This window comes from Ischnura elegans, chromosome 12 (assembly GCF_921293095.1).
Source record: "Ischnura elegans chromosome 12, ioIscEleg1.1, whole genome shotgun sequence".
NCBI lineage: Eukaryota > Metazoa > Arthropoda > Insecta > Odonata > Coenagrionidae > Ischnura > Ischnura elegans.
The window spans coordinates 16,525,501-16,550,264 of record NC_060257.1 but is presented as its reverse complement, the minus strand read 5'-3'; the positions used below and the strand labels follow the sequence as shown (position 1 = coordinate 16,550,264).

General features: G+C 38.8%; 2 protein-coding genes across 3 annotated transcripts; one reads left to right on the top strand and one right to left on the bottom strand.

The window, feature by feature from the left end:
- Nucleotides 1-6,428: 6,428 nt before the first annotated feature.
- On the bottom strand, nt 6,429-10,001 carry LOC124169249 (ATP-dependent DNA helicase PIF1-like). Of its 2 annotated transcripts, none has more exons than XR_006867064.1 (3): nt 8,277-10,001; nt 7,322-7,484; nt 6,429-6,716 (listed from the first exon to the last, which is right to left on the bottom strand). XR_006867064.1 is itself a non-coding variant. In XM_046547806.1 (3 exons), exons 1-3 carry the CDS (start codon nt 8,412-8,414, stop codon nt 6,587-6,589), a joined length of 414 nt encoding a protein of 137 aa, XP_046403762.1. In that variant the 5' UTR covers nt 8,415-10,001; the 3' UTR covers nt 6,429-6,586. The 2 variants fall into 2 exon arrangements, 1 of the variants encoding a protein (XP_046403762.1); XM_046547806.1 differs by having other exon boundaries at nt 8,294-10,001.
- Nucleotides 10,002-13,429: 3,428 nt separating this feature from the next.
- On the top strand, nt 13,430-15,149 carry LOC124169231. Its single transcript, XM_046547773.1, has 4 exons — nt 13,430-13,826; nt 13,912-14,118; nt 14,197-14,371; nt 14,506-15,149. Exons 1-4 carry the CDS (start codon nt 13,812-13,814, stop codon nt 14,982-14,984), a joined length of 876 nt encoding a protein of 291 aa, XP_046403729.1. The 5' UTR covers nt 13,430-13,811; the 3' UTR covers nt 14,985-15,149.
- Nucleotides 15,150-24,764: the final 9,615 nt, after the last annotated feature.

Below are 24,764 nucleotides of genomic sequence, written 5' to 3'. Positions count from 1 at the left end.
AAGTATGTCCAACTTGTAAATGCCGCCCACATTACTTCCTGTGAATTGAACATCACCTTCAATAATACAATTGTCTTTGTCATACACTTTGCATCCATCAGAGTCAAAAGTAACGATTAGTCCCTTTTCTACCATCCTACTCACAGACAGCAGGTTTGTACTCAAGTCAGGAGCATAAAGAACATCTTTAATTTCAGCAGTTTCGGCACGATTCACCCTCACTGGAACAGTCCCTGTGCTCTCGGTGTAAATTTTGTTTTTGCTAGCTACAGTCACTTCCAGAATACTTGGCTGTTCTTTCTCCATCCAATCCTTCCTCATCGTCATGTGAGATGTGGAACCGGAATCAATAATCCAATCACTAGGACTTGTTGTGGAGGTAGCTAACGCAGCATAAAGAACTGATGCCTTCTTTGCCTTGTGCTCTATTTTTCCTTGCTTTTCCCATGCTCTATTCGCATTCCTACTAACTCTCGTATCTTTATTAGGGCACTGGAATGCCTTGTGTCCTTCCTTGTTGCAATTATAACATACTAAGCGTTTGGGAGGGAATCTTTTCACCTTGGGTCTTGACATAAACGCAGTTTCCTTCGCCGCATCCTCGGACCCTTTCAGTTTGGCGTCCTGCTGAATCAGTAGTGACCGCACATAATCACTGCTTATCTTTACTCCAGAGTTTTCCATGGCCATAATCATTGGGTCGTACTCATCATTTAGACCATTCAGCATTATTACTCCGATGAATTCGTCGTCTATTCCGGCACCAATGGCGTCTAACTTTTGCGTTAACGACAACACATCATTTAAGTATTCCTCCATAGCACTGTAATCACTTAACTTGATTCTAAAAAGTTTTCGCAACAAACTTAATCTTCTGGAGAGTCCTTTGTCCTCATAAGTATTCTGGAGTTTTTCCCATACTTCTTTTGCCGAACGACCACCTCTAACCATAGGGTATAAGGATTCATCAACCATCAGGCATATCTTGGATCTGGCTTTCGCGTCCTTGCGTGGGTCTGCTTCTTTACCTTGTACAATGGGCCATAGTTCCTCCGCTGTGAGAAACATCTCCATGCCAAATTTCCAGTTGCTGTAGTTGCTTCTGCCAATCAGCTTCTTAATTGAAGGCATCGTTCCCGCCCCCAGGCCTGCCTGTGCTGACTCCATTCTCGACGCAATTATATTTCCGCTAAGAAATACCTCTTCCCAAGATACGTCAAATTCTCCAGTTCACTCAAAGCACATAGAAAAAGGGAACTTAGTAGCAAAAGCTGGACTTAATCTGAACAATAAGTCCATCTAAAATCGGCATCCCCATGTGGTCGGTCTTTCACGAATTATTTCTTGGATACTTCACTTGCAACTGCATCCAACTTCTGAACTAACTGAATCAAACTAGCGTGTCTGGCCCATGACCTGTTAAAATACGACGCTAGAATCCTCTCTAGCATTACTTTTACGTTTTAAATTTCGGTTCACTTCAGAAATAGAACTCTAGCAGTTAGTCCAACGAGTTAACATTTTATATTCACTTATTCACATTCTTTTTACCCACAATTCAATGAAACAAACAAAAGACATACAAAAATCATTCTATAGGGCGGGATTAACTCAAACAAATTAGGAACAACATTTGAATATATTTGTTAAATATTTTGCATGGTTCATCAACTTACCAAGGCCTACATTTGAGGTGAGATTCATTGAATTATTTTACCGAGGCTGATTCACCATTCTAACTCTCCTATCGCCTTAAAATTTTAATAGCTCTTATAGTACTCTTTTCCACAGTTAATTCCTAGGTGGCAAGTTTGATGGCAGGGTAGTGATTGTGGTTTCATCAACCCAAGGAAACATTGCTCTTGGAGAGAACTTAATTCTTGGCTTGTCTCATGCCTTGTCTTCATCATCCTTGGGAATTGCAGCGTGGGAGGGAAATAAAGGCTTGCTTCTTTCCTTTGGCAGTATTACCTCTGAATCTACATTTGTGCCATTTACCACTGCAATGGTTCTGGAGATCATGTAATGGGTTTCTCCGTTCTGCCGTTTAAGTATTAATTTCTAACTGCCACCATTGATTAAAATATGACTGAATTCATAGGATCGCATTAGACATGAGTTGATACCATATTTCTCCGAATATAGTCCCACCCCCTAATTTTGAGGCTTCAGTTACGGGAAAAATATTAAAAATGCATTTAAATATAGTCCCCCTTAACTTTTACTATGGGCATTTTTGGAAAAAAAGGGGGAACTATATTCTAATAAATATGGTACTTAGTTTCCAGGGAATGAAAAGAACAGGCTGAATCACCCAAGTAGTGTTATCATGGCATGATTACTCTTTCATTAATTTTGCCTAAGATCTTATGCTGAAGGATAAGAGGAGAGAAATCTGATAAAAATGAATGAATATAATGTAATGGTTAGTTTTTAAACTAGTTTTTCTTGTCGAATTAACATGGAAATGACAACCATTGTGCAAGTGAACAATTAAATTTTTAAATGCAATGGCCAACAATGGCAGTGTAAGCAGCTGAGCTTTTATTTGTTTCCCCAATTGAGTGGCCAAAGTTTCTTCATATTGCACTTAAATTGTCACGCTAACCAACAATGTAACATTTTACATTCATTGATATGATACATGGGTTATTCTACCCAAAGTTTAACCAGGTGCTTACCCCTTGCCTGAGTCACGAATTTCGACCCGAGGTTGGCATATAGTCTTCATTTCATTGAGAAACAAAAACCCCAAAACGTTTTGTAACACATACAGGTTTACAAGATATTGCAACTTTGTAAAACTCAAATTTTAACAAAAAGTCTAGGGTTTAGACATATCATTGGAGGATATAAGGAAGATTAAAAAGCATGCAATGGCTGCACTGGGTTGTGTCCACAATAAGCGAGGAAAATGAAAGGGAAAGCTACATCGTCAAAAATCGATTTGAAAAATTGAAATACAGCAGACTCCTGATTTCCCGGCTGCAGTTTATCTGTGTTGCGGATAATCCCGGCATGAGTTTAATACTTCATCAATGTTTTCTGTTATTTTAAAGAGCCTGGATTCAGGGGCGCAATTAGGAATTAAGGCTAGGGGGGGGTTTCAGGCGCAGCTAATGCTGGGGTGCCTGGGGGTGTGGTATACCCGCCAGGGTAAGGGGAGATGTGGGGTCCCTCCACCAGAAAAAAATTAAGATACATAAATGGTTCAAAATGTTGAGTTTTACGGCCTTCTGAGGGATATTTTATTAATCCTCATACTATTCTATAAGCAATATTAATCCAATTAAGTAAAATACATTCAACAAATTTCTCTGAGCTCTGAGGGGGTTTTATTCCCCAAAAATCCCCCACCGCTGCACCACTGCCTGGATTCATTGAGAGGTCTCTTTGCCATACCACGATCTTTTTAGCAGCAATAATGTGATTGTACTTATATTCCTTCTGCTCCGGATAGACCTGGTTTTGAAAATCACGAAATCACGTATCCTTGGCTGTGTGATCATGGATACAGAAAAGTGGTTTGCATCAATGCTTCAAAACCACAGTGCGATGTCGGAAGCTACAGTGGAACCTCATTAAAGCGAGTACGGGCTATAGCGAAACCCCCGCTATTACGAGAGATAGCTGATGCACCGTCAATTGACCCTATAATAAGCATGTTAAAAAATTCTTTTTCACGAGGCCCTTTTGGTGTTGGCTCTCACCATAGCGAGGGTTTCACCGCCGGAAAAACTTACATCAAGACTCCTTAATCTCTGTAATTGCTAGCGATTTGTTAGAAATTAAGTTAATGGAGTGCTCAGTCTCAAATTTATGCGGTAAACTGTCGTTCAATAAATAAGTACATAGTTAATTTTGGTGAAAATATTGTGGCATTAGCATTCGCGAATGCTTGATCTTCTTTTGTTCCTCGGACGGCAGAAAGCTGTCATCAGCATACCCGCACGTCCATGAGTTGCAGGAATAGAAAGCATTTGACGGCAGACACCATGGCCAAAAAAACACCAAACACGTCTAAGCGAGAAAATAAAAATAAAGGAGTAATATGAGAGTGTCGAAATTAATTTATCTTCCTATTCGCTCTTCACAATTAAAAAAAAACAAAAGCGCCCACGTAATGCAGACTATGTAGAGTTATAAGGAGCTTTTTTCGGGTGGTTTTGCCCACTCCAGTCTGCAGGAACTTCTGAGAAAGGGGCTACGCCTAAGCCTAAAGCGGAGTATTTCAGGGATAGATTGCGAATCGAGAATTTCAAGAGTGCGGAGAGTAGATTATACTGATGCAAAGCACCAAAGCGTTATCTCCCCTCATCAATGCTGATGATGCCTGCGGTGTAAACCTGAAGTCGTGGAAGAAAGGACTCCGATCATAAGTATCTTAAGAAGTATTCGCCGCATGATATAACATAGAAGAAACGGAACTTTTTTACATCCTACTCCCCGACAAAATCCTTGCAGTACTAGGTATTTCTTGCAATGATGCCTCTAAAGGTATGTAGTGCACCTTAGCAATGATGTAGGATGTATGATGCAATGATACTGAGCGTGAATTGTCCGGATGGATGTATTTATTCTCCGTTGGGGATTCACTAGGGTGAACTATTCGTGTCAGTGGTTGGAGTCGTACTGGTGCTCTGTTCCGTCATGTGGGTAGCCGAACATCCACTGGTGGCCGCTGGAAGAACTCACAGAATAACTGACTCTCCTTTGCAGTGCCGTGGTAAACTCGGTGTATTATTTCAAATACGTCGCGAGCGAAACACTCAAAAAGGAACTTTTTTTAACAACGGCAATTTTAATCGCATCATTTTTCAAGCTTAGCATACTTTTTACTGTAGATGATGAAGATATTACATTATCTGATAGAAAAAGTCTTCTAAGGCAGGAATGTTATACAACCTTCCACCGTTTTCGACTGCAGAAACAAATGCAATACATTATGTCACTTCACTGCCGCTTAATGTATAGGAACAATAAAAATACACCAATGGAAACATTTGAGGCATTAAATAACCGCGATACAGTTTTATTAGTTAATTTTTGAATTTTCAGTGGAAAATACCAAAATAATAGAATGATTACGTAAATGCACTAATTAAGTGCATAGAAAAATGGCTTCGTCGGTCGGTCGTGGCATAATGATTTACAAAACAATGCTTTGCATGATATTTATTCAGTGCGGCGCTTATAAATTGTTTGAATAGTTAGTCGTTGTTTGAGCAAGGAAATTTAGTGATGCAAAAAAACATCACCTTTCGCCTGGATTTATGCTTACGTTTATCGGATAGAAATTAATCTGTCGCTGCACCACTCCTGTTCCTGTATAACTGTTTGCAACAGGTATATTGGCTATTATTTGCTCCACCTCCGGTAAAGCGACAATTTGCTATAGCGAGTGTTTATTGGTGCACCGTGGGGTGTCGTTTTATCGAGGTTGCACTGTAAACTGTCGGGCAAAATGCGACATAGTCGTGTCTCGCACAAGTTACCTCGGTAGCAACAGCGGGACGTGGATACATGAACCCGGAGTGCGGTCATGCACTGGGAGGCTTGGAAAACAGGAAGATGGAGCTCTCGAGAATGCAGCTAGTGTCATCATGCAGCAGCGGTTCTAGAGTATCCACACTGGCGATTGCCTGGTTATGACTCATCCAATCTCTCTCCTTTCACTTCCCCCGCTGCCTTTACTTCCACAAATCCCTTCCTCTTCAGTTAGACCTTCATTAGTCACGGCATTAACATGCCTGAGTGCAACAAAATGTCTGGTACTCTTGGGCTGCATTAATCAACGTGTGAGACCACAGCAATAATTGCGCATTTGCATTGCAGCATTCTTTTAAAGACCATGGATAACATTTTTGTTGACTTAGGATTGGTTAACTGTTGAAGAATCTTTTAAATTAATCAAGAGTTTTTTCCCTGCCGCTTATTGTCATTTTCATTCCTTGAGTAGACGTTCAAGTAAACTTGAAACATTCCTTGCTGGCAAGTAAATGAAATAATTACGTTTTACAAAGAAGACACTGATGGAAATAATAAGTCTGGTGTAGCTTAGCATTAAAATGCAGTAATTCAAGTGATTTTGCATCCAATTTTATTTTTTATATAGATCGCGGAAAACATTGAAAGAGAGTGAAAATCGTGCATGGATAATGTGCAGCACGGATAAGTCGCAGCCGCATAATCGGGATTCTGCTGTATCTACATTTTCACAATTACATATTTTAATCGATGCATTATATTGAGATACATTGGACTTTTAAAGAACTCCATCAATTTTGCCTATAGAATAGTCTCTGAAATTCTATGAGCAAGGAGGAGAAAATAGCCTGGATAACCCACAAAACAGATGATTAGGAAATTGATAATCGAGGGTTGCCTGTCCTCAAATAACTATACACAAAAGAACCAGACTTCTGAAATCCCGATTGGCAAGTTAACATGGTGTAAGTTTATTTCATAAAGATCGAATAGTATTACAACTTGACTGCGACTAGTTTCAATGAGTTATTCAAAGAAAGGAGAGCATTAAGTTTGAGTTCCATCGATTATTCCATGAAGACTTTACCTGGTAACTCCATTAAACGTGACTGGTTGATTTGATCTGCATCTTTGGTATGACTGCACAGACGAGTAGCCAGGATATACCTCCTTCCTCAACCTGGTTAGATATCGTTGAAGTAAGTTTCTCTGAAATCTCTTCTTTGACCCTAAGAGAGGCAAAAGAAAAGGTGTTGTCACACTGAGTTAGCTGATGCAGTGGATGAATTTTCATTGAAAAAATGATGGCTTTCAGGATGCGTAAATCAGGATAACTTTTATAGTATACATGCCTTCTCATAATAATGAATTATGTCCTGACCACAATTATGAAGCCTTTATAATTCTGAGAGCTTTGTAATAAATATCACAGAGATCAAACCTTTAGAGCCATTGAGTAAAAAGAGTACTATGGATATATGAAAAGCTATCAACCAAGAGAAAAATCTTTTCATTGCAAATACATACGACTTATTTGGGTATATTCTACCAAATTACATAATTATATGATGCTCAAAACCATACATGTGTATCTAAATATGTAACTCATTACTTTAGAGCCTCAAGAAAAAAAGCATGACTGCATACAAATATCAAGATGAAAAACTATGGAATAATTACAAAGACTGTCACTGAAATACCAAGTTTCCCTCACTATCAAGGTTTGAAAACAAATTTTAAAGGGATATTGTATTCCACCTACACTGATACCAACCTAATGTTATTTATTTCCAAATAAAATATAGAATGGACTATTTTCTCTAGGAATACTTACCGACCAATTCTTATGCTCTGAAGTATTGAAACAGACTCAGGATCCCTTTGCCGATGTACTTCTTGCAGCTCATAGCTCTCAAGGCCACATCTTTCCCAAGCGCTAGATTGAAAGCAGAAAGTTGCTGGGCCATCATAACCTCCACTATCTACCTGTGCACTACCTAGAATAACAACATTTCCTTCTTAAAATTAACAACAATTGATAGTAACCCTTAAATGCAACAAAAACTAAAACATTAATATATAAAAGAGGAAGTTCTTATAATTGTTAGTCCAAGATTGATAGACCCCAAAATCCACTGCACCGATCATTGGGAAATTTGGCGCATACATGCATATTTTCCCAGAGAATGTTTTTGTAACTTGCTCTCAAGGCACACAAGGGCTCCCCATTAGTCCATTTAGAATACATTAGGATGTGTAGTGCTTAACCGTCCCAAAAAAGTAAAAGTACAAATTTCTCAGATGTGTAGGTCTTTTTTGGTGCTCCAGTGATAGAGAAGAATTTTGCTACCCAGGTCGACCCAATCAGCGGGTGATCAGTCAACAAAGGTGGTGGTTCATGGGTTTTAAAGGGTGCCCAAGTCATTGGTAGTGTCCAAATACTCGTCTTATCCACTATTTGACCTCCAAGGCTAATACTGAGGTCAAAGGTCATAGAGGTAAATGTGGGACCATCGTGACAACCAACGTGTCTAAACATAGGTTTTAAAGGGTGCTCAAGTCAGTTTTGCAGTTCATTCAACAGTATTGTAGATTTTTTAGATCTGAAGGTCAATAAACAAAGTCTAAATTCATTATTACGAAAAAACTTTTTTACGAAATGTTGAACACTTAAGGAAATTAAAATAAATTGAATTTGGGCCATCAGTGTGGCCCACACACCCAACCGCATAACAAGATTTTATGTGCCCAAAGAAGGGTTAAGAATATCATTTTCCTCATGCAGTTACCTTAATGAAGAACTCACTTTGTTGAGGATTTTGCTCAAATCCAGCGTCAAGCAGCTGTTTTTCCGTGGCCTGCTTAATCTCCAAAAGGAACTCTTGCAGGAAGGAGGAGCGTGCCTGGAGACACTGATCCTTGAACATCCTGATTTGCTTGTCCAGACAGATGAACCTCAGGAAGCCATCTGATGGGGCCACCTACAGTTCAATAGGGAAAATTTCCAAAATAATAAAATGTCCATAGAAATTTCTTCTTCAAACTTTCCTCAGGAGAACTTGCAATCGTTGTATACACTCACTCCTAGTGCTATCGATGAGTCCACTTATCATACCACTGATGATTACAATATGCCATCTGGAACGAACAACCTTACTTGTATCGATAAGCCTGCTAGAGATAGTATTAATCATACTGATCTTTGTCAAGCTGGAACTTCTAAAGTATCTGCAGAAATCCCCAGCCCATTCAAAAGACACTTTTTTTCCAGAAAGACAAGAATGAACCAAAACAAAAACGATCAATGAAGGAGAAAATGCCTGCCATTGTCTCAGGACAGCTGTGTCAAGATTATTTTAGAAAGAAGTTGGCAAAAAAGGAAGAATTAGAAAAAAGAAAACTGGAACGTGCTGCCGAGAGACAAAGGAAAAAAGATGAAAAAGAAAGAGCGAAACAAGATAAAGTTCGGCAGCATAAGAAAAGGACTGCAAAGCGGGTGCTTCATTACAAAGACAGCTCTAACTCTGGCATAGAAGAGGTGCCATCAGACAGTGACAGTGATTTTAAAGATGAGAGCGATGAGGAAAACATACATGAGAAAAACCTAAAGAAACCAGTAGAGAGGAAAGTAGGGGAGTATGTAGTTTTTTCTTATGAAGAAGAGTTATTTCCGGGGGTTATAACTGATGTTTGTGAAACAGCTGCTACTATTACAGCTATGAAAAAATCTGGGAGACTCTGGAAATGGCCAGAAAAAGAGGATAAATTGGACTACGAATGGGAAACTGTATTATACCACATTGACGAGCCTTTAAAAATGAGTACCACGAGAAATGTTTACTCAGTCCCGGAACTTGAATTTTTATGGGATTAACTTCTTGCATTCTGATAGCTTAGCACAATTTATATTCATTTTTTTAAACTTAATTAACTAGAGAATGAGCCTAAGTTATGTAATACGTTAACATTCAATTTTTGTATTTTTCTACAACTTTTATCATTCATTTCATTCCTGTATTCATACAAAGTAGGCAAAAATTCATTTATTAAACCTTTTCTCATTTAAAACATATGTAAACTACTAAAGAGTGTCAATAAATAAAGAGTATTGAAATAAAGAGTTTTATAAAGTGTGTCAACTACTGAAAATAAAATGTGTCAACTACTAAATATTCTTGTTTTCGCTTGGTGTCAACTACTATACCTGTGCCCGTTAACAAAAAAAAATAATAATAATAATTCACATTCATTTTATTAATGTTATTCTTGTGACAGTACGATAGAGGAATACTTTGTACAGCTATCAGTAACTTTAAGTTTCCCCTACAGTGAATTCGGTTTAAGTAATGTTAACAAACAGACATATAAATCCTTAAGGTGTCAACTACTGGTGGTTTTACCTTAGTATTATTATGCCTCCTTCAATCCTAGCTATGCCCATCAATGCAAAAATAATGATTTTTTGGAAAATTAGATGTGAACCAAAAATTTTAATTTACCATCAATTTAAATAATAAATACGTTAAAATGCCCTCTGGTTGGCACCCCATACCCCAAGTAGCACTTTGCGATATAGAGTATCAGAAAGGTAAATGCAAATAAAAGTTCCTACTTAGTAAATGATGTTTGTAAGTACTTTATTATTGCAGTAAATTCACCATAAATAACATAATATAACCATTAATGATCGCCTAGGTTAGCCACTAAAAAAACATAACAACATTGCAGATTAGCTAGTATTACAATATTGCCTTGGATTTGAGACAGTAACATGTTACACATCCACCTCAAGTTATTTTAGCTAGGCTTATGGACCAATCTGTAACAGGTAAAATCACATATTTAGTCATTACAACATTTACGGTAGTCTATCTAATCTTCCCCACATTTCAACATCACAGTACTCACGGAAAGACGCCGAAATAGATTAAATCCTTAAATAATGTGGAAGCCTTTAATACATATTATTCTTTCTTTAACACACTTTCTTTGTATCAATGAAATCAACCAACTCTCATTTTGATAACTCATCAACAAGTCTGCATCTATAGCAACCGTAAACAAACTTTATCATCTGTGGCAGCTGTGGCTTTCCAAAGTGTGGCCATAGTTGCATATGATTTTGGCAAGCCACACTATGGCTTGCGATATGGCAACCACAGTCTGGCCATAGTATGGCAAGCTGTGGCTAGCCATAGCCATAGTTGCCACAGGTAAACCACAGTTCGGCCACACTGTGGCCATAATTGTTGTGTTGACTGGGAGGTCTATGAGAGAGGGAGGGAGAGAGATAGTGAGAGGTCCACTTGATTCAGAGATATTTACAACAAATATAAATCAGAGAATACAAAATTTTTTCTGATTAAGTTTGGAAAGGCGCATGACATAGATAAAATTTTTTAATATTTTTCCTTAGAAAATGAATGTATACCAACAAGGATGATATCTACTTTGCAGCAACTTGTCACACCATTCTACTTCCTTCCTCCAACCAGAATCACTTAATTTGCAAACCCTTTAATACCTAGGATACCATTCTCTGTCGACACAGTAAACTATTCCCACAACCACATTTAGAACATATGCAACCCAATGACATCCATTCTGTCTTTCATACCAATGTTATATGATGAGTGAAGTCAAAACAGCCCATGCTTGAATGAATAAAAATTGTAGTCACAGCGGTAGGTTTCCGCGAATGACCACATCCTCAGCCAGGCAATACTGGATAAACACCTTAAAATAAAGATAATTTCATAGGTACACAGACAAACAACTGTATTTCAAGTGAAGATTACCGTCGTCCGATAACGATGTCGCCAGAAAAGGCTTAAATGATTCTCTGTGCACACAACGGTAGTTATAACTGATGAAATATATATTCTTAAAGAGTCCTTTGGTTCAGATTGTGAACAGTTTAATTAGTATATAAGCACAGCACACCATACACCTTTTCATATTCACCACAAACTAATCTTTTTCCTAACAACAATCAACCATAAACAAACTATTTAATAAAACATAAATAAAAACATATCATGGCAACCTATGCAACCTGGCATGTTGCTTCCACATCATATTGCAAATTGCCATATTAACACCCCCCCTCAATTTGACAATTCTTGTATCACATTTACTTTTTCCCTTAAAATACAGAAACGTGTGGTGCCAAGTGGCTTAGTTAACATATCAGCCTTTTGATTGCTTGATGGCACATATTTTACATTAAAAATGTTTTTCTGTATAAGATCACTCAGAAAATAATATTTCACCTCAACATGTTTCATTCTACGATACTTATGGCTAAACAATAAATGAATACAGGACTGATTGTCCTCAAACAAGATTACTGGTTTCTTTACATCTATACCCAAGTCTTCTAAAATTCCAATTGTCCATTTGGCTTCGCATGCACCCTCACACAAAGCCACAAGCTCTGCTTCCGTTGTGGATAGTGATACATTCGACTGCTTTCTTGTACTCCATGATACAGTGCCACCAAAGACTTCCACGACAAAACCAGATGTGGACTTTCTGTCTTGTGAGTCTCCAGCCCAATCTGCATCGGCAAAACACACAACGGATTCAAGTGAATCCTTCTTAGGAAAAAATAATACGTAATCAAGTGTACCTTTAATGTATCTAAGCACTCTTTTAAGCCCTTTCCATAGTCCTTCAGTGGACCTTCTCTGATATCTGCTAAATAAATTTACACTTAAAGATAAATCTGGTCTAGAAATAGACATCAAATACATTAAACATCCAATAAGTTCCTTCACTGGTTTATCAGTTATAATAGGCTCATTATCAAAATCAGTACCACAAAATTTTTCTTCAATTGGAGATTTGGTAGGTTTGCAATCAGACATATTAAATCTACTCAACATATCTTCCATGTACTTCTTTTGAGATAAATACATACCAGCTCTATCCATGTCAATCTTGATTCCTAAGTAGAACTTTAAATTTCCAAGATCAGTCATCTTAAATTTTTCCATTAATTTTCTTTTCACATAACTCAATTCTACATCACTACTACAGGCAATAAGCAAATCATCAACATAAAGTAGAATATAAATCACAATAGCTTCCTTAATGTACACATACAGACACCTATCATGCTTTGACTGAACAAAACCAAGGCTTTGCACATACTTATCGAAACAACTATTCCATTCCTTGGGGGCTTGCTTTAGTCCATACAATGGTTTCTGGAGCTTGCAAACCAAGTTTCCTTTAACATTAACTCCTGGGGGTGGTAGCATGAATATTTCATCATTTAAATTACCTTGCAGGAATGCATTCTTTACATCCATTTGACCTGAAACTAATGATTTATGGTTAATGACAGACAATAATATACGAACTGTAGACATTCGAGCAACAGGGGCATATGTTTCTTCATAATCAAGTCCTCTTCTTTAAGCGCATCCCCTGATGACTAATCTTGCTTTGTATCTTGAAGTGTTTCCATTTTCATCTTTCTTCACTTTGAATATCCATTTTGCATCAATAGCTTTCCTTCCTTCAGGCAGTTCACATAGTTTCCAAGTTTTATTTTCTTCCAACGATGATAATTCCTCCTTGATGGCTTCCTTCCACAGTGGTGCATCACTCCTCTGCTCCGTTTCTTCAAATGTGGCTGGTGCATCACTAACATAATCTTCAGCCATTAGAGCATATGCTACTTGGTCATCAGTTTCTATCTTTAGCTAGGTCAGCTACTTTAGCTTGAGATACTGTATCTTTCTAGCTCAATGCCTTCTCTCTGTCTCCTCCTTGTTTGTCGTCAGTTCGAGCCCCAAGTGTGTTTGGTCCGCCTCTTTAGTCCTTAGCGTCCTAAGCGAAGGGGCCATGTGCTTCGCTCTGCATTTATTTTTTATTTTTTCTGGACAGCAATCAACGAATATAGGATTCCATATAAACAGTCAGCGTATACCAGAACCCCTTCGAAATATTTTCTCGTCTCTTGAGGGACCTTCTAAACCACGAGCTTCAGTCCACTAGAGTCATTCAAGCTATGTGGTGTATTTTCAGGCAGTGTATTGAAATTCTCATCGTGTGTGCTTCCGGCGTGTGGTATTTTTTTTATAATTGGGGATCCTACGAAAAGGCAATAGTACTGAAAAGCAAAAAAGTGACTCGGAAGTCTGTTTGTGTGTTAGGTTATAGTAAATTCATTTTGCCGGCCTATCCGCCTACGGTGGTTGAAGGAAACTTAGGAAGTTGCTGTTGAGGAAAGCAAATATATACAAAGGCAGATTGACGGCCTGAAAAATTGGAGCATTAGAAATTACTCAGTCAACTTCAGCTTGTTGCTTACAATGATAAATGGAAAGGTAAGAAAAATTCATGCTTATATCGTGATAGTCTGGAATATTTTAAAGTTTATAGATTAAAATTAATGAATGACGATTATTTTAGGTATGCAATGCATTTACTGGCAACCCGAATATGAGGTGCTACATCTGCGGAGCAACAGCTGCGGAGATGAATAATTTGATGGCATTAAGGAATCGACCTGTAGATGTGACAAAATATTCCTTTGGATTGTCAACCTTGCATTGCTATATCCGGTTTTTTGAATGTTTGCTACACATACCGTACAGGCTGGAGTTCAGAAAGTGGCAGGTAAGAAATAATACAAACAAGCTTGAATCTAGTTCAACGGTGAAAATGCCTTTAAATTACGAGAAAAATTCTTTACAGGCTCGAGGTAATCTCAAAACGCTACTAACGCAGAGGAAAATAAGAATTCAGAAGGCTTTCAAGGAAAGGATGGGGTTAATCGTTGATGTTCCCAGACCTGGATCTGGTAACACAAATGACGGTAATTCGGCCAGGCGCTTCTTCGATTCCCCAGAATTGGCCGCTGATTTGACAGGTAATTGAGTAAACGTGCTCTGCATTAGGAAAACATATGTAATAGCTTCACGCATATATTTGCATATAAAAATAGGAAAGTAAAATGTACCATTAGCAGTAAATTCAGTATGCTGTATCTTGTTTTAATTACAGGTATCAATGTTGATCTAATAAAAACATTTTCCATCATTCTGAGGGCAGTATCAAGTGGCGTAACACTAAATTATATAGCTTTCTCGGACTACTGCCAGAGAACTGCAGAGCTATATATTAAACTTTATCCGTGGTATTATATGCCAACCACGGTGCATAAGGTACTGCTGCATGGAAGCGAAATTGCAAAAGAAGCGATTCTTCCCTTAGGGCAAGTATCAGAAGAGGCACTGGAAGCTCGGAATAAGGACACACGTACATTCCGCATGAGATTCAGTAGGAAGCACTCCAGAAAGGCCACAAACGAGGACCTATTCAAAAGACTGCTGTTAACGTCTGATCCATTTCTTTCCTCTACACTGACATCAACTCTGAGAAGACCAAAGGAAATGCCAAAAGATTTAAGAGATCTGCTGATTTTGGATGATGTTGAAGAAGAGGGCTCGGACATCAGTGCCGACAGTTCATTCGGGGATTGAAAGTTGAATTACCGTTAATGAAAAAAGACAATGTAAAATCTCATAAAAAAAGCGAAGTAAAAGGTGAATCCCGAAGTATGTATCCTCTTTATATTCCTGTTTATAACTCCGCATTAAATTGATTCGTAAGATTTAGATCTAATGATTGGCAATCCATTAATGCTACTTTGTTTTTTTATTGAAATATTCCACTACGAATTTAAAAAACAGGTTCCAAACTTTAAAAACGCAAGTGTTTGATTTCATAATGATTTTTGCATTTATCAAACGTGTTTCTTGTATGCTGTATAACGATGGATGAAAAGTGAAATTTGACAAAATCAATTAAACTCTTTATTTACCATTTTAATATATTACTTAATTATGATTTCAAGGATAAAACATTATCTTTTCTTTCTCCTTCAAACATTCTCCTAGTGTATGGTGACATCAAAAAGTAAAAACCCGTGTAGAAGGACCCTTTACATACCTCTGCCTTTAAAGGCCTTACGTGGTCATAAAACGCCACTATCCGCGCGACCCTCCTCGGCGAGGGTTGAAAAGGGAGGGTAGCTACTGGTAAGGACAAAGAATATAGGTCGTTGCCTTTCCCAGAAGCTGTTTACTTCTCTCTTTATTTCGCATGCCAACTGAATCTCTTAACAATACTTCAATATCCGAAGCATACTTCGTGAACGTAGAATGGTACGGACAAAAATCTAATCCTTACCATCTTCACTAGAGTAATGCGTTACACGGTTAATCGATCGATCCATTATCTTGGTAATAGTGTTTAAGGTCAATACTGACTATGTGCCATGCTTCAAATGGCGATTTTTAAGAAGCAATTCTGAAAAAAAACTTGATAAATTGCCCGCAGTTACCAAGCCTCAGAGTCCCGCGTGGCGTAGCTCAGACTTGATGCGCGATCGAAAAATCGCTCTCATTTCCGTGGCCGCAAACTTTTTTCCAAGATTTCTTCGCAGTATTCTTAATAAATGTCTACTTCACACTGTGATGTAAATTTCCCGATTACCATATTTCGTAAACGAAAGATAATGTATACTTTATTTGAAATTTCACGCGAAAAATGGGTACGCCATTTAGTGTTGTAAAACTATGTAAATGTGAACCAAAATCTTCAAAAATCATGAACAATATGGCCAAAGCATCTTCTCAAAGGAATATTGTGTTTTTTATTCCATAAAAATCGTACAACTTCAACACCACCTGCTTGAGTTCAAAGATTTTCGGAGAAAAGCGAGTTCGCGCGAGTTTTTGAAAATTGGTCATGTTTGAGCTGCTGTATCTCAACAACGGATCAAAATTATGAAAAATGGCATACTAATCCATAATCAACCATCATTTGTGAGTATTTGTGCCAAGTTTCAGGTTCCTATGTCAAAAAAAGCCATTTTGAACTTTTGTCCGGCTTTTTCCGATTTCGGACCACTGTGCGTCGGTAAAAAGGCCTAGGGGGAGGGAGGGAACAGGGTGGGAGAGGAGGGCAAAGTTGGAGAGGGCGTCTTTGCACTTTTGGAACGAGAGGCGCAATTCAGGCGTCCATGTAATCTCGTCATTTCCTCGCACTCCACCACGCAATAAATCATTGAGTGGCGCCTGTAATGACGCCGTGTTGGGTAGAAAACGTCTGTAAAAGTTTACCATACCAAAAAATTGGCATAATTGCTTAATTGTAACAGGCTCCGGAAATTCATAGATGTCACCAACCTTATCTTTTAATGGCTTTGTGCCGTCAACACTGACACTATAACCTAAAAGTGTCACTTGAGATACACCGAAAACACACTTAGAAGGATTAATAACAACACCGTAATCACTAAGCCCAAGGAAAAGTTCGCTTAGGTGGTGCTCGTGCTCATCCTCGTCTTTAGAGGCGACCAAAATATCGTCCAGGTAGGCGTAAGTGAAATCGAGGCCTCTGAGCACCTCGTCAATGAATCACTGAAAAGTCTGCGCCGCATTGCGGAGTCCATACGACATGAATGGAAATTCAAAAAGTCCAAAAGGTGTGGTAATGGCGGTTTTGGGGATGTTTTTGAATTTGATTATATGCCCTTACTAAGTCTATTGTGGAAAAAACTCGGGTACCACTCAGGGAAGAGGAAAAGTCCTCTAAGCGGGGGACGGGGTAGCAATCTGGTACTGTGCGCGCGTTCAAGGCACGGTAGTCACCGCAGGGGCGCCACTCGTTACTTTTTTTCGGTACGAGGTGGAGGGCCGACGACCAGCTGCTGTCCGAACGGCGGGCGGTACCTATCCGCACCATTAACTCGAATTCGCTCTTGGCTGCTTCGAGTTTATCCGAGGCCAGGCGTCGAGGTTTACAGGATACGGGTTGGCTGGGGGTGGTACATAGAGTTATTAAAGGACTACTTGAACTATATACTCTAAGGGGTGGTGCGTATGAAATGCACCGTGGAGTGCTTTGTCTTCCCCGGGGTTCCTGCCGGGCGGGTAATATTATAGTGACATTTGAAGTAAAAGGTTCTATTTCATCTGTTTCTGGGGCCATGTCTCAGGAGTTCCGAGTTCCTAAGGGTCGAAAATCCGCACTCGTCCGACCGCACCTTGAATATGCAGCGAGCGTATGGGATCTGGTGCAGAAAGACTTAATTCGCGAACTGAACAAAATACAAAGGAAGGCTGCGCGGTTCGTCAAAAACTGCTACGGGCGTAGAGACAGCGTTATCCAGATGTTAAGCGAATTAGGCTGGGAGCCGCTGGAGACTCGGAGGCTGCGCGCTAGGCTTAGATTGCTTGAACATTTGAGAATGGATATATTTAAGAGTGACACGGAGAACATAATATTGGAGCCGCACTATATTTCCAGGTCCGACAGAAGCGATAAATTAAGAGATATGTTTTGCGGAACGGATAGATATGGGAATTCCTTTTGTTCCCCGAACAATAAAGGAGTTTAATAAATGCTAGTCGTAATTTCGTTAGAGCATTTCCTTTTATGTGTAAACGGCTGGTGTCCTAACACCTCCTGCCACACGCCTTTTAGGTGGCTTGCGGGGTAGTACGTAGATGTAGATGAACCTTATCCTGGAGTCGGTCTCTCTCGCTGGCTTCGCTCCTCGACCCCCCGAGTGGCGTCTCCTTTCCTAAAACTATACTCTCTGACTCTAATTTTAACCTACGGCGGTCAGTAGCCACTTTTTTAGCAAAGTTAACAAAAGTGTTGATTTTTATCGACAGAAACGCGGTTTAAAGACGTACTTGATCGTACAATAGGGTGGTTTCCTATTATTTTTTATTGCCTAAATCGAAAGATTATTACTCCTGGAGTACTTATTTCACGCTTTTCGATTTTTTAATGACGATATCTATTTTTCGCGATTAAACGAAAAATGAAAATTTTCAAGCGCGCGAAAACGCGACGGCTAAGTAGAAATGATGGGGAAAAGTCCGTGTGACGTATTTCTGGTTCCCGCCGCCGTCCTGCGAGGCGACCTTGGGGCGAGGCTTGAGCGCTGATACGACGCAGGCTACTAGCAGTTAGCTGAGTACCCTGCTGGCAGGTAGCGCTTGGCTTAAATATGGATTATTACTACCTTATCAAACGAAGGAAACTTTCCGACCTTAGACAATTTTAAATGTTTCCCTGAGCTCTGGGACTCATGCATGCATTGGTAAACTCAGACGATGTAAAATACCTATCCTCTCGTGTAGAAACTAGGTCCCTGTGACGTCACGTGGAGTGGAATCGCATGGGCGCCAATCTGGCCTTTTTTAAATGAGGTTAAAATTGACCATTGCCATTCGTTTAAACCGGTATTTCTAAAACCAAATAATTTGTATATTATGAAAACCCTAATGGTGGGTAACGAATAGCAATCAATTCATTTCGTTTTCTTTGATGAAGGAAACTACCCTGTACTACTGAAACTACCCTGACCCTATCCTTCTAGTACTACTAGTACTACGGTAGACGTGATCATGAGAAGAAAATAAAATAAATAGTCTGCAAAACAGACAGGCTTAACCCCTTGCGCTCTAATGACGAGTCTAGCTCGTCATGAACTTTCGACGCCAAACCGCTCAATGACGAGTGTATCTCGTCATCGGATTTTCTTAATTTCAGCACTATTTAGAAGAACAATATAATTATTTAGAAAGCTTAAAAATGTTAAAACATATATTTCATGCATAAGTATTCATGAAACATGGTGCATTGGCAGGATTAAAATGATTTTATTCGAGTAGCGATAGCTGTGTTCTCCATGTTTAAAGATCACATTTTATTTCACGGTTCTACGCTCATTACAAATTACAAAATATCATTTAATTTCCTACCATTTAAAAGAGAACCACAGAAAAAATAACTTGAGAATAGGAGCACGATATTCGGAAAGTAAATCGAATTGGAAGGGGTTAAAATGCCATTTTTCCCTCGTACTATTTAGGATAGTAACGGTGTCTCAAATATGTAATAGGATTTATGGCGTCACTCGCTTGGACGACTCATTGCATGTATTTATTTTCCCCTAGTTCAGACAATTCATAGATTTGCTATGGGAATTATTAACCATTGGCAAGTCTTGTATTTGCATTAATATGCATGCATATTTTGCTAGTATGCGTAATATGTATTTCTATGACCGTGCGGTGTGCATGCTGCATGTTGGTGATTGGTCACCCCCTGCCAAACACCCTAGACGTGGCCCGCAGGGTATTTTGTAGATATAGACCCTTCGGAGGGGGTACCACATCCAACTCGGGACTACCTTCGGTATGGCACCACATAACACAGCCTAACCCTTACGGACACATTTTTTTTCGCAATGGAGAAATAATTCTCGACATAGGGGTCGTGATATCTCAAGCGTGTAAGGGACCAGTGTAAGTGAAGGTGAAAATGAAAGAAAGTCTGCTAGTGAGCGTGTGCATTGCACTCTTAAGTTTAGGGAGAATAAAACTAAATACACGATGATTGAAATTATTCCCTTAAATATTCCATTTCTAAAAAAAAACTCAAATCTAATCGGCTATACAAGGCGCCGGCAGGTGACCAAATATCGGTCCACTGCAGTAATCTATTTTTATTATTGATATCAACATATATTTTTTTGTTATGAAAGGATTTTCTTATTTTTTTTTTTTTTAATTTTTAAAATTATTTTGGTGGGCAAATGCCTCATTTCTGGTTTTTATAAATTTTTATTTAGTTTTGTTTTATTTTATATAGTTTTTTAAAAGTAAATCCTTCATGTGATGGTTTTTTTATTTTTCCAATTTTTAAATTAAAATAACAACCGGTTGATTGAGCTGATTGCTTAATCATAGGACCATGTCTGTAAGTGAGAGTTTTCACTTAATTTCAGCCTAGAAATGAAAGTTATCTAATGGTCACCTACAACTCACGTCCACACCTCTCGCATGCAGACGCATTTCCTCGGGACCATATCCTTTCAGCCGACATTCTGTCATTCGCTCGTCACGTGGCGTGAAAGGGGCAGCTAATTCTCGGCGATGATTCGTGATCTATTGGCTCATTGGTGATCTAATCGGAAGGGCTTGGAGTTGTCACGAGAGTGCAGGAATGGGTTGACGGCGACGACGCATGAGTAAACAATGAATAATCACTATTACGCTCCGTCCAACAAAAAGTCGCCTTTCCTGCATTCATTTCTTATATTTTCATATACATCTACATACTAACCAGAGACAGTCTGGCAAGGTCGGCCGAAGGGCAATCGCCGAGGGCCTTGCTGAAAAGTTTCTCGGGTTTTCCACCGGTTGATGTCATCTATGTCTCCCGACGTTTCGATCAGCGACTTCGATCTTTCAACTTTCCATTCCATTTCCATCCATTTCTGGGTATTCGATTTCATAACATTTTCCGGGGAGGACCCCAGAATCTCCCTGTTGGGAGGGTCGCATCACGGGCCCCTAACCACCCCTGATACTACCCCTCAAGCTGCCTCAATAGGCGTCTGGCGGGAATGTTCGGGCACCAACGATTGACAAAAAGGAAAAGAGAAAGGAATGCTTTAGTTTCCGCCTGGCATTAATTAAAGTCCTTAATGGTTCGGGGGAAAAACGAATTCCAACACCAATCCTTTCTGAAAAATATCTCTCTTAATTTACCGTTTCTGTCAGACCTGGATATATGACGGTAATCTAATACGATGTTCTCCATTTCTCTCTGAAAGATAAGCAATCTAATCCTAGCGCACAGCCTCCGTGTCTTTAGCTGATCCCAGTCTTATTCGTTGAACGTCTGAGTAAAGCTTTCTGTGTGCCGTAGCAGTTTTACATGTATCGCGCAGCACAAATATTAAAAAAAAATATTTACAAGAAAATCAGGTGGGCACGAAATCGCTTTTGCGTGATATTCGTGAATTGATTGGCTACAAGATCTGCCTTTGGTTCGGCTAGGATTCCAGAGCTGTAACGAAGAGAATTCCATCTAGTTATAGAGTACATTTAGCGATGCGAGAAACATTCTTCGAAGAGCCCAATGACCCGAAATTTTCACCGATAAACAATGATAGATTTGTCACTCAATTGTATGTTCTAGTGTCAACTAACAATGCACTGAAAAGTTGCTCTGAGCATGTAATCTGTGTGCAATTAAAAAGGCATGGTTCTTTTTCACAAAATTTATTTAAGACGATCGGTGTCGTCGCAGAGGCGACATATTGAGGTACAGAAATGTCATTTTATAGTTATTTTGTTGTTTATTTGGTTGCTATTACGCTTTGGTAGGGGATGGTTGCGTTGGGTTACCAACGCGTAATAGCCTCAGAGTAAGAATGGTAATAGCAACCAAATACACAACAAAATAACTATAAAAATAACGATTTCTGTACCTGAAGATGTCGCCTCAGCGATGAAACCGGTCGTCTTAAATGAATTGTGTGAAAAATTACCATACCCTATTAATTGCTTACATTGAATTTTCACATAGTTAAGCCTGAAACAATCGAGTTTATTTAATCTTTGGCCTTCCTCCGATATTCCTTTCTACCTATCTGACGAAATACCGATGTGTAATTTTCAAATTTTTAAATGAGGTAAATGTTGACCACGACCAAATCTTTATAAAATCTGAGAATTTCAGTTTTCTAAATAATAAAAAGATAAAATGTAAAGGAAAATATAACAATGAATCATCAAAATTTGTAAAATCGAATTTATCATTTAATAAAAAAAGAAAAAAATAATAAAAAAAATTTACAGCTTGGCAAAAAAATATGCAATAAAAATCCAATATAGCAAAAAATTATCAATGCATTATAAATTTGCATACTTTTTTCCTGTGATGATATTGAATCATTTGCTTCCTCCATTTATGATCCATTCTATTTACTCTGCAACTTTCAATTTGATATATTAAGATTTAAGCGAGTATTGGGTCTCCAGAAAAGACTAGTCTAGCGGGAGGTAGCCGCATGCGTCCATTTTTAGTTGAGCAGTTCAGTGATTCATAAGATTGTTCGGCCAATTAGCACGCTGTTATAGGTTTGGCCGTGAATTCCGAGGAAAACAGTGACCGGAAGGGTAAATAATATTCACCGCGAGGCACCCAAGTGAATCAGTCCATTCAGCACTCAAGACGAACGGACACGTCACACATATTACCCATATGCAAGGCAGTGGCGGCTCGTGAGTCAAATGCTGGGGGGGGCGCACTCTACCGGGGGAGGGGGGGGGGTCATAATTTTTTTAATATTTCGTGTATTTTATTAAGTTTTTACGGCAATCTAGGAATAAAATTTTGTGATGCCATATGTTCCGTTTTTGTCAACAAAAATACCTAGTTTTCCTAATAAAGTTTGATTAATAAATACTAAATGCAGTAGACTCTCGGTCATACGGATCGGCTTAGTCCGGACTCTCGATTATACTGATCAATGATCTTGAAGAATAAAAATATATTTGCTGCGATACTTTGCAAATACAAACGAAAATACGTAACTTTAGGTTTTAGCGCCTACATTATTCGTGCGGATATGCCCGCAATACACTTTATGTTGTTCGTTTTGCAAACATAATGCGTTATTTGTCAAATCTATTCAACATTTGCAAAGATTTAGGTAGCAATGACATTTGTAACACCTGAGGAGGGAGGGGAGTGTCACTGACTTCCACTAGGTAACAAACACTACTAGAATGCGCGCGCTTTGCTATTGCAGATGTAAACTTTGATTGCGGTGTTCGCGTTGCTACTTGAATACAGTATGATTTAAAATCAATAATTAAACATTTCTCACACATTTTTAACAAAATCTGAAATACTCACATGTCTTTAGTTATATTGCAGAAGTCTTCTTTCCTTTTGTCCAGCGAAGTGATCAATTACACGTTCGTTGAAATCAGCGCCGGACAACAATTTCTTTCCGATTGAACACATGGCAAGGGAACTAGTCTATAAATAAACAAGGGACTTAATAACCAAGGGACGACACAGAATGGGCCCACGAAAAATACGACCAAAAAGAACAAGGTGCCTGGACACAGATTTGGGGACAATTTTTCCCTATATTTCCCTAAAACAAAAACGAGCACTGTTGATTAATTCAAAATTGTCTTCTTGAATGTACACACAGCACTAAGAAACTTCTTAATCGGCAATTAAGCACAGTTAATTCCTCAAAAATGATGTCTGAAAGTTCATTTCACTCCGTTCTTTCCGAGAGTCTTGCCGTTACTAGAAGACTCAAGGGAGATAGAAGTCGTGGTCCACTAATGCTGATTCAACTGAGGGACGAATTTAAGGTCAGCATTCAAGCAAACAAAAGACGTCACGGACCATCTCCTTGAGTCTAAGATTCATATGTGGTAAACACACGAAACGCCAACGGGTCGCACTTGGAATAACCATGTCTTCGAAATCATTGCCATGATATAATAGAATATAAATTCTAGATCGTAAAAGAAGACGACTCTGAGCCACAGATAGGAGCTGTAAGGATCTCCGCACTGATAGGAACTCTTCGAAGCCACTTAAATCAGACCCAAGTGGACATTTTCCGTCAGACAGCTACCGCTCTGCCGCTGAGGAATTAGGTGAACATGAACTAATAGAACAAGGACCGCTAGAAAAATGATGAACCTACACACAAAAGGTGCATTTTACGCGGAACTTCTTGGCATTCATTGAATGACTCCATTTAAAGTCACGTTTTACTGGCTAAATCATGTTTAATCCTTCACCCTATCACGCACGCACCTATTTCTTAAATTATAAATCAGTGGGGAATGTTAACTGATTTTTCCTAATACTGCAGGTCTTTTGATAAATTTATCTGAAAAATAGGTACCGCGTTTCTAAACATCGGGAAGATATGAATACATTGTTCAGGCCTAAACATTATAATATTAGTTTCCCCCAGGTTCTTGAAATTCGTAATCGTAATAGAACTGTGGCAAATACTCGAGAATAGTTTTCCTACATCAATACGGCCTTTAACTGGTTGGATTTTATGTGTTCCGGAATTCAAGCACCAAAAAACGCAAGCATAATGGGATACTTTATTTTCTGTAGCAATACCTACCAGTAATTAAAAATTAAAATCGTATAACTACACCCAGTACAGTGACCATTCTGATTCCGTACGTCCCTTTTCTGTGGCAGCACCAAGTAGTAGAGCTGTGTCGTTCATGAATGAATCGTTCATTTTGAACGGTTCATTGGCATGAACCGAATGAATCGAAATACGCTCCTCGTTCAAAGGGTTCATAAAGAATCGTGTGGTTCATGAAGAATCAAAGAATCATTTAGAATCGAAGAATCATTTAGAATCGAAGAATCATTTAGAATCGAAG

What these genes read in the sequence shown, in the direction of transcription:
- LOC124169231 (XM_046547773.1), top strand. An exon ending in TGGAGTTCAGAAAGTGGCAG is followed by an intron (nt 14,119 to 14,196) that starts GTAAGAAATAAT and finishes AATTCTTTACAG; the next exon opens with GCTCGAGGTAATCTCAAAAC. An exon ending in ATTGGCCGCTGATTTGACAG is followed by an intron (nt 14,372 to 14,505) that starts GTAATTGAGTAA and finishes TTTTAATTACAG; the next exon opens with GTATCAATGTTGATCTAATA.
- LOC124169249 (XM_046547806.1), bottom strand. Translation starts at nt 8,414, where the DNA reads ATGTTCAAGGATCAGTGTCTCCAGGCACGCTCCTCCTTCCTGCAAGAG. An exon ending in TGAGCAAAATCCTCAACAAA is followed by an intron (nt 7,485 to 8,293) that starts GTGAGTTCTTCA and finishes TTGTTATTCTAG; the next exon opens with GTAGTGCACAGGTAGATAGT. An exon ending in CAGAGCATAAGAATTGGTCG is followed by an intron (nt 6,717 to 7,321) that starts GTAAGTATTCCT and finishes TGCCTCTCTTAG; the next exon opens with GGTCAAAGAAGAGATTTCAG.